The sequence below is a fragment of the Silurus meridionalis genome, chromosome 6, assembly GCF_014805685.1.
Source record: "Silurus meridionalis isolate SWU-2019-XX chromosome 6, ASM1480568v1, whole genome shotgun sequence".
NCBI lineage: Eukaryota > Metazoa > Chordata > Actinopteri > Siluriformes > Siluridae > Silurus > Silurus meridionalis.
In genome coordinates this window covers 29380630-29395370 of record NC_060889.1, presented here as the reverse complement: position 1 = coordinate 29395370, position 14741 = coordinate 29380630, and the positions used below count along the sequence as shown (strand labels likewise).

Below are 14741 nucleotides of genomic sequence, written 5' to 3'. Positions count from 1 at the left end.
GCGTATCCCGGTACGTGCCTTCCCACCGGCACTCTCTCAACGGCTGCGCTTTTCTTCCCAAAGCGCATCGCGGATTCCCCCTGATCCTGTTTCCTGTTTCCTGATCCCCCGGTTTATTCTATGATTTTGCTGGTCATCCCACGTTCTCCCGTGTGCTGTTCAGCGCCGCGCTTCTACTTTTGCCTCCCGTTCATCGCATAACATTTAACAACAAAAGGCATATGTGAACTAACTAACAGCAGAGATTCACCAGTATACAATAAAATTTTTTTTCCCCCCTTGTGCTTGAGACATAACCGATAAAAAATGCTTAGAAAAAGCGAGAATCTGGCGGTTCCACTTCAAAAACGTCGACTTAATAGGGTTGTCGAGTGGATAACCGAGGGCGAGATAAGCGGATTCCACTGTAATAAGGATTTAAAAGTGAATCCAGGATGTCTGTCTTCTAATGTCTGGATGCAGTGCATATTTTAAAGTTGAGTTCTAACAGACTCTGAGCCGAGACTCCTTTAAATCCTTTAAACCAACCAAACTGTGAATCAGCTTTCCAAACTAGTCAGATAGTGCAGTGACCCCTATTTTAACACTGAAACATATGCAACTACTCTCAAAATTACAGTCCAAATAAGTCCTTGTTATATTATCATATACATTTTTTTCATTTTTTTCTCTTTGCTGCTTCTTTTTAGAGCTCTGCTGTACATTCACAGTCTCGCAATAAGATGCAAAAATTTCTCGACATTAAGGAAATGTCTTCTTTTATGTATGAATTATTTTACAAATAATCAGAATTAATTTATTTATCATGCTGTTTTGAATTAATCATATTCATTAATTGGAAACAAAAGTGCACTTGGCGACCTCTCGAAATTATTTAGCGACATGATTTAAGACTTTAACAGGTTTAATGTTGGACAGGATTTGAATAACCAATATTTCATAATTTTTGCAATTACATGTTATTCAATAATGTTTTAAATAATCTTGAAGAGCAGGTATTAATTAGCAATAAATAAACCACCCCAAAATTAATAAACACAGTCATAATCTCTTGTAAACATGTTTATGTCTGTATGGAAACAGAGAAATGCAGAAATTATTTTAATAACAAACCACATCATTTAAATTATGGATTCTTATTAAATTCTAGTGTTTTATAAAAAATAAAATAAAAAAACATGCAGTTGTTATAATGAGTTTTGTATCAGCGCTTAACAAAGAATAATAAGATTCATCTTTATAGCGTTAAAGTTTTATTAATGAAAGTGTGTGTAACTTGTAACGTGTTGAGTCAGGGTCAAGGGATCGCTTACCGAACTCGAGTTACAGCAGAAATCATCAAAAACAAAGACAGGTCGCTTCCATATCTCGTGCTATATTCTACTGGCAACAGCGTTATTTGCTAATCAGAAGATACTTTAATGACCAACAGAAATAATACAAATAATCATCGGTCTTGCACACATGCAGTACTCATAATATGGTGGCAGACTGTTCCCAAAATGCCGCTCTGCTCTTAAAGGAGCCACAACATGTATATCAAAGCCTCTGCTGATGAAAAACTTTGTATTTCTTGTGTAACAGAGAGACTACAGGCAGTACTGAGTGTATCTCCACAGAACTGGCTGACTGAAGGAGACTCAGTGACTCTAAGCTGTGAGGTTACAGACTCCTCTACAGACTGGACATTCAGCTGGTACACAGTTGTTCCCTACAGAGACGGTGTAACTGCAATACAAAATACTCATGGATATATAATATATGTGGAGCTTCTCTCAGACAGCAGCAGAGGATCTGGAGGCTCCTACACTCTCAGTCCTTCTGCTCTTCATCACACAGGAGTTTATGTGTGTAGAGGAGAGAGAGGAGAACCAGACCTTTACACAAAATACAGCAATCCACAGCCTCTATGGATCTCTGGTGAGGAAAAATTTCTGTTTTTAAATAGTATCAGAGAAATAAATATATAAGTATAAGAAGAAATGTATGTATTATTTCCTTGTTATGCAAATAAGGTGTTTAAATGTCACAAGGGTAATTTCACCTTTTTCATGTCATGGTACTGAGCTGATGTGATTCCTGATCATGTGCATATATTCCTATTTTCACCTTTAGAACTGTTTATATTTATTATATTAATTCCCTATCCGAAGTCCCTCTGAAGGCAATGTCTCGCCTCCAAGTCCCTATGAAGGCGACGTCTTGCCTCCAAGTCCCTCTAAAGGTGACTTCTCTCCTCTGAGGCCTGCACACCAGGATCCCTCAGAAGCCAAAGTTGCGGACCTAGGTCCCTCCGAGAGGTACGTCACAGTCCAAGACTCCGCTGAAAGCGCCATCGCGCTTCAAGACCCCTTTAAAGGCAATGCCTCCGAGTCCCTTAGAAGGAGATGTCTCTCCTCCGAGTCTCGTCGGAGGCGACGTCTTGACCGCAAGCCTGTGCGCAAGCATTGGCACGCTTCCAAGCCCCTCCAAGCCCCTCAAATTTTTGCAGCCAGCACCATAGCGGACCCGGACTCCTCTGAAGGCCCCGTCATGCTCCAAGGTCCGATTGTAGGCAACGTCAAGTTCCATACAGCCGCAGTGGCCGCTGTCACGTTACAGACAGCCACAGTGGATGCCGTCACGCCTCCGCCATCCTCAGTAGGTGCCGTAACGCCCCAGAGGCCCACCCAGGGTGCCACTGCACTCCTGACTTCCCCTGTGGGCGCCATCATACCCCCAATTTTGCTCCAAACTCTGGCACTCAGTCTCTGATCTCCGCCGAGGGCGTCACTCGGCCTCAATTCTCCATCGAGGGCGTCCCTCGGCCCCTGACCTCCACCAGGGGCATTGCTCAGTGTCTGATTTACAGTTTTTCTCAATCGATTTGGTACATTTTTCCAAACTCAGGTAACAGCTCTCAAAACAGTTAACACAGCAAACTAAACACACTCTTATGCTGGCGAAACCGTTAAGTATTCACTGCACAATGAAACACAGCATTTTATTCTAGTAATGCATTTATTAAAATTCAATATCAACATCAAAACTAAAAGTGTGTTCTCTGTTGATTTTATAACAAATTCAGCTGAAGATACACAAAGAAATAAATGAAAATACATGTTTTTTATTAAGTTCAGGTGTATAACAATAAGTTGTCACCCCACACACACACACACACACACACACACACACACACACACACACACACACACACACATATATATATATATATATATATATATATATATATATATATATATATATATATATATATATATATATATATATATATATATATATATATATATATATATATATATATATATATATATATAATGCAAATAAAAATATAGTGATAAATGTACTGCATTCATCAAATCAATTATTTTATTGATCATGCCTCTCAATTACTCGCCAGAGAATTTTATCAACATCACAGAAAATATTTTCACGAGTCATGCATCGTGGGAAAAAACGGCTTGAATGCTGTATCCATCCTTGACATGCTTGTGGCTCAATATCTCCACAGGCCTCTTCCATCGCTTGAAGAAGACTTACTTGGTTGTAAGGGTTGCGATCATGTACTTTCCATCTCCAAGAGGAGAAGAATTCCTCAATTGGATAGAGGAACGGAGAATATGGTGGAAGAAACACCATCCTGAATTGTCGTTGATTCTCAAACCACTCTCTCACTAGTGCTGAATGGTGGAATTGGACATTGTCCCAAACAACTACAAAATTCTACACAATTTGCTCCTGATCACCCTGCGGAAAGAGGGATTCATTGAGCAGGTTTAAAAAATTTATTATCCTTGCTGTGTTGTATGATCCCAAGACAGCATTGTGTGCCACAACATCAGTTGTAGAAATTGCTGCACAGAGAGTGATGTTGCCTCCTCGTTGTCCAGGGACATTGACTGTAGCACGATGGCCAATCACATTTCTCCCTCTTCTCCTTTTTTTTTGAAGATTGAAGCCTGCTTCATCAATATACAGGTACTCATAATGAGTTGCACTGCTTTCCAACTCCAAGATTCCCTAGAGTAAAAAGAACACTAGGTAAAATATAGTACATTTTTGTTTTACAGTCATTGATTGCAGTCAATACTACGGTGAAATTGTTGCTGAAGATTGAGTTCACACTTTGAAGCAGCAGTATACATAGATAAGCCTAAATCTTTTCACATTTAGTAGCATGGAATAGTTTATGGACACATACTTAAAAATTCAGGAAAAATATATCTTTGAGTTGACAGTAAAATTGCAGTAATCGGGTTGCACATACTTGAACAAACTGGAATCGCAACTCCTTCACTCTATAACAGAGTTCCTCTCAAAGGGCACTTTGTATACTTGCTTCATTTGGATAGCATTTCTTCTTAGAACATGGTCAATTGTGGAGAGACTGCATTGGTGGATATTGTGGAACAGTTGATTGTCCTGTGTTATTCTTTGCTGAATTTATTTGAGGCGGAGGGTGTTGTTCTGGACCACCATGTCAACAATGGCATGCTCATGTTCAACTGAAAAAAGTCTTGTTCGTCCACCTGAATGTTCCCTAACTTCAATTCTGAAAAAGGTTTGGACAAGCAGGAACATTTACTGTAGAGATCTAGACCTATGTCAAACAAGAGCACATGGACTCATTGTAAAAGTAGAATGATATAGTTACTTACCAGTTTTCCCTCTGAAATGTACAAATAATTGAAGCCACTGTGGATCTGTTTATATTGGGCTGAACTCTCTGGCCAGCTTCTCTCAGTGAGAGACCATGATTTATGACATGGTCAATAAGTTTGGCTCTGATTTCATTTGAAACACGCGTGTACCCTACCCTCATTCTACCTCTCTTCCCTCCTCTTGCACCTTGGCCTCCTCTTCCTCTTTGCCCTCCTCTTCCTCCCTGTCCACCTCTTCTTATATTTTCTCTTTTCACTATACCATTGCCCTACAATCTATCCTTTTTTTCAATCTCTTCTCCTCTTCCTACATCCTCAGCTCTTCTTGCTCTTCCTCCGACATCTTCAGCTCTTCCTCCTACATCTTCAGCTCTTCTTTCTCTTCTATCTCCTTTTCGATCTGCTTTTCCTCTTATCCCTCTACCCTGGCCACCACCTCTCACTCTCTAACCTCTTCTGTTTCCACTGCTCATACTTCTTTTTTTTTGTCTTAATGTATCTCCTCATTTGTCTTCTTTGTTCTTCTTCTCTTCCCTTTTTGTAGTTCTTGTAATTACGTAAGACAGCTGTGTGAACAATTAGGAAATTGTCTTTTTCTGTGTTGAGTGGATTACTAACTCATCAGATTACAATTTGCCGTTAATTTAAGACACAAGGTGTGCAACTGACTATTTTCCAATTCACAGAGTTTTGTTTGTTGTGTTTTGAAAATGGTACGAAAATGCTTGTCATCTTTGTGAAGAACAATAAAAAAGTTACAAATGTTTTTCCTGATATATTAAAGATTTGGTGGGCTGTATGAACTGCTGTGATAAAATTTTGTGCACAGTGTTTTGAGAAAATTATGCTTTTGATTTGTGATTTGTATGAAATGATAGAGAATTTACTATCTGTTTAGGACAATTACAAAGTGTACTGATCACTGTGCTAACTGTTTCGAGAGCTGTTACCTGAGTTTGGAGAAATGTACCAAATCGATTGAGAAAAACTGTAAACCAAGGGCGTCGTTCTGCTCCCTATCCACGCCGTGGGTGTCGCTCAGCCTCCAACTTCTGCCTAGGATGTCGCCCTGCCTCCAAACTCCCCCGTGGGCGTCGCTCAACCTCTGAACTCCGGCTAGGGTGTCGCTCGGCCTCTGAACTCCGCCAAAGGTGTCGCTTGGCCTCTGAACTCCAAAGAGGGCGTCGCTCAACCTGTGAACTCCACCGTGGACGTCTCTCGGCCTCTGACCTCTGCCGTGGGCATTGCTCGGCCTCTAAACTCCACCGTGGGTGTTGGTCAGCCTATGGTCTCTGCTAAGGACATTGCTTCACTCCAGCTGTACATGGTGGACATCGCTCCATTCCAGACCTCCATAGTGAACGTCACTCCACTCCAGGCCTCCGCAGAGGGCGTCACTCCACTCCAGCCCCCTGCAGTTGACGTTGCTCCACTTCGAACCTCCCCAGGGGATGTCCCTCCGCTCTGAACCTACGCAGAGGACGTCTCTCTGCTCCAGACCTCCGTGGTGGGTTTTGCTCCACTCCAGACCTCCGTGGTGTCCGTCGCTCCACTCCAGACCTCTCAGAGGGAATTGCTCCACTCCAGACCTCTGCAGGTGATGTCTCTCTGCTCCAAACCTCCGCAGAGGGTGTCGCTTCACCTTGGGTCCTTCCTGGCTTTCCCCTGTTCTGAGGCGATGCTAACCGGGCCTCCTTTGACCCTGGACAGATGGCGAGACCCTCCTCAGAGTGCCCTGGCCCACCTGGTGTAGGTGGGTTTGGGGCGTCAGGTGCTGCCCCTGAAGGGGGGGTAATGTCAGGGTTCCACCTGCCATGCCCCCATCGGTGGCTTTCATGCTGCCGCTATCTCTGCCGCTCCCGGCTTTGATCACAAATCTGGTCCTCATTACGGACTAACCTTTATAAACACCAGTTCCAGAGTCACAGGCTGTCGGTTTTTGAAGGTCATGCGACAGATCTTGTGAATCTCCGACTGCCTGCGTTTCCCACTGGTCCATCCGTGGACTATCTCTGTTCTTTGGATTATCTCTGCTCTGCTCCGTGGGTCATCTCCGTTCCATGGATCCTCTCCGTTCTGTGGAGTATCTCCCTTCCTTGGACTATCTCCGTTCTGTGGATTATCTCTGCTCCGCTCCGTGGATTCTCCCCGTATTACGAACCAAACTCGCATGATGGTTCATAACTCTCTCTAGGGTCATGATAGAGCTACTCCCGCTTCCGGCTCATGGTCTGTACCCTGACAGAGTCATAACATTATGACAAAATAACATGATGAGCAGTGAAGTGAAGAACACTCATGATCTCTTTATCATGGCACTTGTTAGTGGGTGGATTTATTTATTAGGCAGCAAGTGAACATTTTGCACTAAAAGTTGATGTTAGAAGCAGAATTCTTCTAATTCTTCTGTTCTTTATACTTAACATTTGGTGTTTTGCATCTTTTATGATGATGATTATTCCATGTTAAACCTGTGTGTGTTTTGTCTCATGATGTGGCTTTGGTTATCAAATTAATAGACATCATTCTGAACAAACACACATTTTTATCCTCACTGCATTAAAATTTGTACATATCTTTTTGTTTCTTCTGTGTTGAAGGTGAATCTCCTCCAGTGTCTCTGATCATCAGTCCCAGCAGAACTCAACACTTTACTCGTCACTCTCTCTCACTGAGCTGTGAGGACCAGAGTAACTCTACTGGATGGACAGTGAGACGATACACAGACAGTGAAGGAGTGTTAGATTGTTCACAGTGGGGATCAGTTACAGGATCTACATGTAACATCAGCTTCCTCTCCACATCCTACACTGGAGTTTACTGGTGCGAGTCTGAATCTGGAGAAAACAGTAATCCTGTCAACATCACAGTTCATGGTGAGTCTTCATGTTTACTGTTAAAGAGAAAGAGAAATGTTTCATTACAGAATATTCAGAACATCAACAGTTACAATTCAACAAACTGTTCAAGATGAATTTGATGTTTTTCGCTCTACATTAATCAATAAATATTATTGTGTAATTGTGAGTATGGATGTGTGTAACTTACATACACTGATAATAATAATAAAATTAATCAATTACTGATAATCAATCAGGGACATCAGAGAACATGTGATTTCTCTCTGTTTATGGTGATTACTGCCACTAATTCATTTATGTTTAATGTTATAATATTTAAATTGTGTCTGTAATGTAGAGTGCAAGGTGGAAACCTGTTTTATATCAATGAGCTTCATCATTAAAAATACATGCAAAGTGCAGTGTGTTTCACCTTCACTCATAAGTAAAGATGTAGATGATGGAGTGGAAAGGAAGAGCATAGAGCTCAGTGCTGTGAACTCCAGTGACGCCTCTGTCTGACCTCTGCCGTGGGCATTGCTCGCCTCTAACCCATGTGTTGGTCAGATGGTCCTGCTAAGGACATTGCTTCACCCAGCTGTACATGGTGACAGATTCCAGACCTCCATAGTGAACGCCACTCCATCAGGCCTGCAGAGCGACACCCAGCCCCTGCAGTTGATTTTCACAACCTAGATGTCCCTCCGCTTGAAATAGGGACGCCTCTGAGACCTCCGTGGTGGTTTTCCTCACAGACTGTGGTGTCCGCCGTCACCCAGACCTCTCAGAAATTGCTCCATCCAGACCTCTGCAGGTGATGTCTCTGTTAAACCTGCAGATGTGTCATTGGGTCCTTTGGCTTTCTGTTCTGAGGCGATGCTAAGGGCCTTTGACCCTGGACAGATGGCAGATCCTCAGAGTGCGCCCACCTGGGTGGGTAGCCAGTGTGAAGTAATGTCATTCCATGCCATATCGGTATTTTCATGCTATCTCTGCCGTGGCTTTGATCACAAATTTACGGACTAACCTTTATAAACACCAGTTCCAGAGTCACATCTTTTTCTGTCATGCGACAGATCTTGTGAATTTGCTCATGCTTCCACTGGTCCATGTGGACTATCTCTGTTCTTGATTATCTGCTCTGTGTCATCTGCTCCATGGATCCTCTGTGGAGTATCTCCCTTCCTGACTATCTCCGTCTGTGGATTATCTCTGCCCGCCCGTGATTCTAGACATTTAACCAAACTCGCATGATGGTTCATAACTCTCTAGGGTCATGATAGAGCTACTGTGATGGTCTGTACCTGACAGAGTCATAACATTGACAAAATAACATGATGAGCAGTGAAGTGAAGAACACTCATGATCTCTTTATCATGGCACTTGTTAGTGGATTTATTTATTAGCAGCAAGTGAACATTTTGCACAAAAGTTGATGTTAGAAGCAGAATTTCTAATTCTTCTGTTTTTATACTTAACATTTGGTGTTGCATCTTTTATGATGATGATTATTCCATAAAGAACCTGTGTGTTTTTCTCATGATCTTTGAAGACAAATTACATGAACAAACACACATTTTTATCCTTGTATTAAAATTTGTACATATCTTTTTTTTCTTCTGTGTTGAATCTCCTCCAGTGTCTCTGATCATCAGTCCCAGCAGAACTCAACACTTTTGACTCTCTCACTGAGCTGTGAGGACCAGAGTAACTCTACTGGATGGACAGTGAGACGACACAGACAGTGAAGGAGTGTTAGATTGTTCACAGTGGAGATCAGTTACAGGATCTACATGTAACATCAGCTTCCTCTCCACATCCTACACTGGAGTTTACTGGTGCGAGTCTGAATCTGGAGAAAACAGTAAGCCTGTCAACATCACAGTTCATGGTGAGTCTTCATGTTTACTGTTAAAGAGAAAGAGAAATGTTTCATTACAGAATATTCAGAACATCAGTTTACAATTCAACAAACTGTTCAAGATGAATTTGATGTTTTTCGCTCTACATTAATCAATAAATATTATTGTGTAATTGTGAGTATGGATGTGTGTAAGTCATGATTTACAAACTGACTACAAGTTCACTTACATACTCACACTGATAATAATAATAAAATTAATCAATTACTGATAATCTAACAGGGACATCAGAGAACATGTGATTTCTCTCTGTTTATGGTGATTACTGCCACTAATCCATTTATGTTTAATGTTATAATATTTAAATTGTGTCTGTAATGTAGAGTGCAAGGTGGAAACCTGTTTTATATCAATGAGCTTCATCATTAAAAATACATGCAAAGTGCAGTGTGTTTCACCTTCACTCATAAGTAAAGATGTAGATGATGGAGTGGAAAGGAAGAGCATCGAGCTCAGTGCTGTCATCTGTGACTGTTTCTCTGCACACACTCTTCACTCCTTCATTCTTGCATGTTCACTGATGCTGCTCTACACACTCAGTAGTGTCGCCTCACACACTCTATTAAACATTAGATTTAAACAGCATCATGTGTTTTGTTAAGTTACATGTATTGTAGAAGATGCTGCAGCTTCTCCTCTTGATATTTTACACAACACAGTTTGCAGTCTGCTTTATTTTCATAATTAAGTGTGAAATATTTTCAGATCACTTTCATTTCTTGTCATTTATTTTAAGTTAGTTTAGTGTGACTCTGAGCTTCTTCAATACAGTAGATATCTGTACAGAGCAAACAGCACCATCAGGGACTTCTCCAATCCTAGTCACAAACTGTGCTAGAAACTTCCTTTTATTAATGAAACAAGGCCATTATTCTATTATATCTTTTTATATATATATATATATATATATATATATATATATATATATATATATATATATATATATATATATATTGTAAATATGATTTTCTGTGTTCTAGATGGTGATGTGATCCTGGAGAGTTCTGTTCATCCTGTGACTGAGGGACATCCTCTGACTCTACGCTGTTTATATCGTAACACAAATCCCTCAAACCTCCGAGCTGATTTCTATAAAGATGGATCAGTCGTCCAGAACCAGACTACAGAAGAGATGATCATTCATAAAGTCTCAAAGTCAGAGGAAGGTTTCTACCACTGTAAACACCCAGAGAGAGGAGAGTCACCGAGAAGCTGGATCTCAGTCAGACGTGAGAAATCTATTTTATATTTATTTGTTCAATCTTTATTTATAATTCAGATTATAGGTGCAGTGTTTAAGAGATTTCAGCTTCTGTTTTTTCCAGTCTCAGATCCTAGACCCAGTGGTGGATCAGTAGGAGTGACTGTTGGACTGATTTTGGTCTTTTTGTTCATTGTTTTGCTGATTTTAATGATTCTGCTGTGGTTCTACAAAATAAAGAAAGGTAGTAATAATAATAATAATAATAATAATAATAATAATAATAGTAATAATAATCACTTTAGCTATCGTATGACCATATATAAAAGGAAAATAAAAAAACTTATTATCTGAATAACAAAGCATACTGAAACCTACTAAAGATAGAAATGTCTACTGTAATTTGGTAAACACCACATAATGATTGAAATTATTAAAAAACCTGTTGTATTAATAATAACCATTTAAATATTGTTAGTTTTATTGCATCTTCATATTTAAGTTGTAAAATATGATTTTACTGTAGTATATGCAGTTCAGACATGTTTTTTCTTTAAGATAGAATATCCATAATTATTATTTGTTCCTGTTTCTACTGTATATTTAATCTTTTGTTGTATTTCTGTGTAATTTAAAGTGTTATTATTTACTGTACATCCTCTTCAGATCTATAATCTCTCTCTCTCTCTCTCTCTCTCTCTCTCTCTCTCTCTCTCTCTCTCTCTCTTTATAGAAAAACAACAGAACTCCAATCAGGAATCTCAGTCAGGACACAAACCACTTCAGACTGGTCAGATTCTGTCTCACTAACTGATTATTTCTGCATCTGTTCATTAAAATACTTACTGTTACTGTAATTTAACTTCATGAACATTTCAGATATTATATTTAGAGATTTTGCCCTGATTTCTGTAGGAAATGAACACCTTTATGCCGCTGTGGATCAGGCAGATACGAGTGGAACAGGTAGCTTTATTTCATTTCAGACTTTTTCTCCTGCATTAAGTATTGATTTACTCTTTACAGTGTAGTAGTAAAGTAAAGCAGTATCTTGTAGTGATTAACACACTGCACTGTGTTCAGATGAAGCTGCAGCTGGAAGCAGTGACACTTACGCACAGGTCATGAAGAAAAAGAAGGCAAAGAAGAACAATGGTAGTGTTTAAATGGCAATTTTCATGTAAGAAAGTAATCACCTTCAGTCATGTAATATACTGCTGAAGATCATTGAGATGGTTTTGTTCTCTGCTACTGCAGGTGCTGATGCTGAACTCGGCATGAATGATGTGACTTACGCTGAGATTCAAGTAAAACCCATAAACAAAGTGAAGAAAGCACAAGGTAAAGATAAATAAAGAACATTTATTCTGTATTATTGATCACCTGCACACTGTTATTGTTTTATGTAATTAGTAGTGCATGTGGCGCACACTACTATTACAATCTCTCATACTTATTATTATAGAATTTTGGCGCGTAACTCGTCCCGCAGTTTTTGCCCCAGCTTCACAAATAATACCTGAAATCGTGCGCCCGTTCATGTGAGGTATTCTACTTTTCTAAGGATTTGCCCTGACCGTTTTCGATGACGTGACCAAAAATTTTTAATTTTTTCCCATAGAAAATGAATGGGGCAGAAATTTCGTGCAACATATCTCGGCCCTCGAGCGCCATGGAATATGCACATGCACATATGGCATATCGACTCGTACAGGGTCCAGAGCAGGACTCAACTATATGACCCTGAACCCAGGACCCATTCGGAATTCCGGGAATTCTGCGAAATTCCTGCCCCCATAAAGCATTAATGGGGAATGGGAAATCCGACACGGTTCAGCCAGCGTTCACCCCACACACTCATACGACATATCCTCTCATCTGGGATGGCGAGCAGATCACTCCTGTACACCCCCGTTCGTCGATTACCCCGTAAACGATGGGCAGAAATGAATGGGGAAACAGCTATGATTCAATTACATTGACACACATAGAGTGCACACAGACCCCAGGCATGCCATACATCAATCTAAATAGCCTGGTGGGGGGAATTGCATTATGGGAGATGCAATATTCCCACAATGAATGGGGGAAGTTGGGGGGTAAGGGCAAAAAAACTGGGGGGGTAAAAAAAAACAGGAAGGGGACGTCTGACATATCAACGGACTCAGTCCAGCATAGAGAGTTGCACTGTGGGTGATATAGCGATGTCCAGTGACATGACATCAAGCCACGTCTCCACCATTAGCCTGAATAGGTTAAAAACGAACGCGCTCGAAAACGGGCGTGCGGTATGTCAAAACACTCAGAATGGTGGGGGGGAGTTAAACCCCGGGTGACGTCATAGGTCACCGTACAAACCTATTAGCTTACCGCATCGCTAATCCCGCTTTGACCCAGATGTCTGATGCATTGAACCGCTCGCCACAGTCCAGGGAAACCGCGTTTTGCCATGTGACGCGATGTGGGCGAAAAAAAACAAAAACTGGCAAAACCCCGAAGACACGGGCGTGTGACACATCTAATCACTCGGCATGGCAAGGGGAGTCGGGTCATGTGATGATGTCACCTGACATATCTGGCCCCACCCCCTTGGAAAATAAATGGCCAAAACAGCCATGCGAGGTATCGAATTGCTCGTCTCTCCGAGTACGGTCAAGTCTTAAAGTCGGCACTAAAAATAATATGGCCAGGGTGTGGACCTTTGCACCGGCATGCATTATTCACATTTTCTTCAGGAAATGTCTCATTCTAGTGATATAATAAAACACTCTGTTTGGTGCTGCTTTAAAAAAAAAGTCAACAACAGAATAGTGTAAAGTGGAAATTTATTTTCCAATAATAGCATGTGTTTTATTCTCTTTATAACACAGACAGTATTAGATACTTCAAGTTTTATTTAATTCAAACAATACATATTTTTTACATAATTTGTATTTTTTTCTATTATTTATAGTGAAATTACACAGTGGGAAATTATACAGAGCAAGTTGTTTCCTGTTCTCACTTTCAGTATTGCAGCTATAAACAGTTATTGTTTAGGCCTCTCTTTTCCTTCTCTCTACATTAATAGGAAAATGCAGCTTCATAAAATATAAACATCCTGGAAACTCCTGTTCTTGCAAGTTCATGTGAACAAATTGTCAATATAAAATCAATAAAATTCTAAAATGTGGCTTAAAACACCTCCTGTCCAATCAGATTTGAGAATTCAACAGTGCTGTAGATGATCTGTAATTTTTCAGTAAATTAATGATTTGTTTTTTGCTCCCGAGTAGAAAAGACCAGTGTGGGTGATGATACTGTTTACTCAGAACTGCATCAGAACATGAAGGTAAAACTCATCACATTTATAAAGCTTTAAAGACGATCCACACACCATGAAGTGAAAAATATATTTAAAGGTGCATTATGTAGAAAAGGCAGTTACAAAGACAATTACAAAAACATTAAAATAATTATTCACATATGCAGATAAACAAAAACCTACATACATGTTATTTTTGTATCTACACAACTTTTGCTCATCTCATTCTACTTGGTCATTTATGTCATAGTAAATTATAAACATGAAAAATACTAACAAGATGAATAATCTACTGATTTGCTGCTGTAGTCTGTAATATTGATCCGAACTGTTGAATAATTTGTACCATCATTAATATCAATATCAGGAGAAATGTATTATTGTCTCTTTCTGCAGTGATCCATGTGTCTGTCTACACTGATGAAGCTACAGAGATCAAACTGATAGATGGAAAACTCAGAGTTTGTGTTTGTTGCTTATTTTTTCCTTAAAATGCTCTGCTGTTAAACCAAACTGCTTTGATCTAAACCTAATGATACCTGGTGGCTTTTGAGAACTTGCTTGCATCAACCATCACACCATTCCAGAGAGACACAACATCAGGATTTCACTGGATGTGTGTTAATAACAAAATTCAGGGCCTGACAGTCATTCTGAAGATTCTAATGATCAACCACCCCACCAACTGGTTTCCTTGCTCTTATCACTTTAACATTCCCAGAGAGTAGGACCTGCCTAAGAGGCTCTACTGACTGGAGAAGTTCTTCACTCAGATGCTCCTTGTTGTTTGGAGCCCAACACCAGGAATCCACA

The 14741-nt window shown here is 40.1% G+C and overlaps 1 protein-coding gene across 1 annotated transcript in view; it reads left to right on the top strand.

Moving 5' to 3' along the window:
• The window catches only part of LOC124387347 (obscurin-like), a 402170-nt gene that overhangs the window by 16388 nt on the left and 371041 nt on the right, over positions 1-14741 (top strand). The window contains exons 9-11 of the mRNA XM_046851649.1: positions 1585-1920; positions 7262-7537; positions 10404-10652. Coding sequence (XP_046707605.1) covers positions 1585-1920; positions 7262-7537; positions 10404-10652 — 861 coding nt within the window. The remainder of the gene's footprint in view (positions 1-1584; positions 1921-7261; positions 7538-10403; positions 10653-14741) is intronic.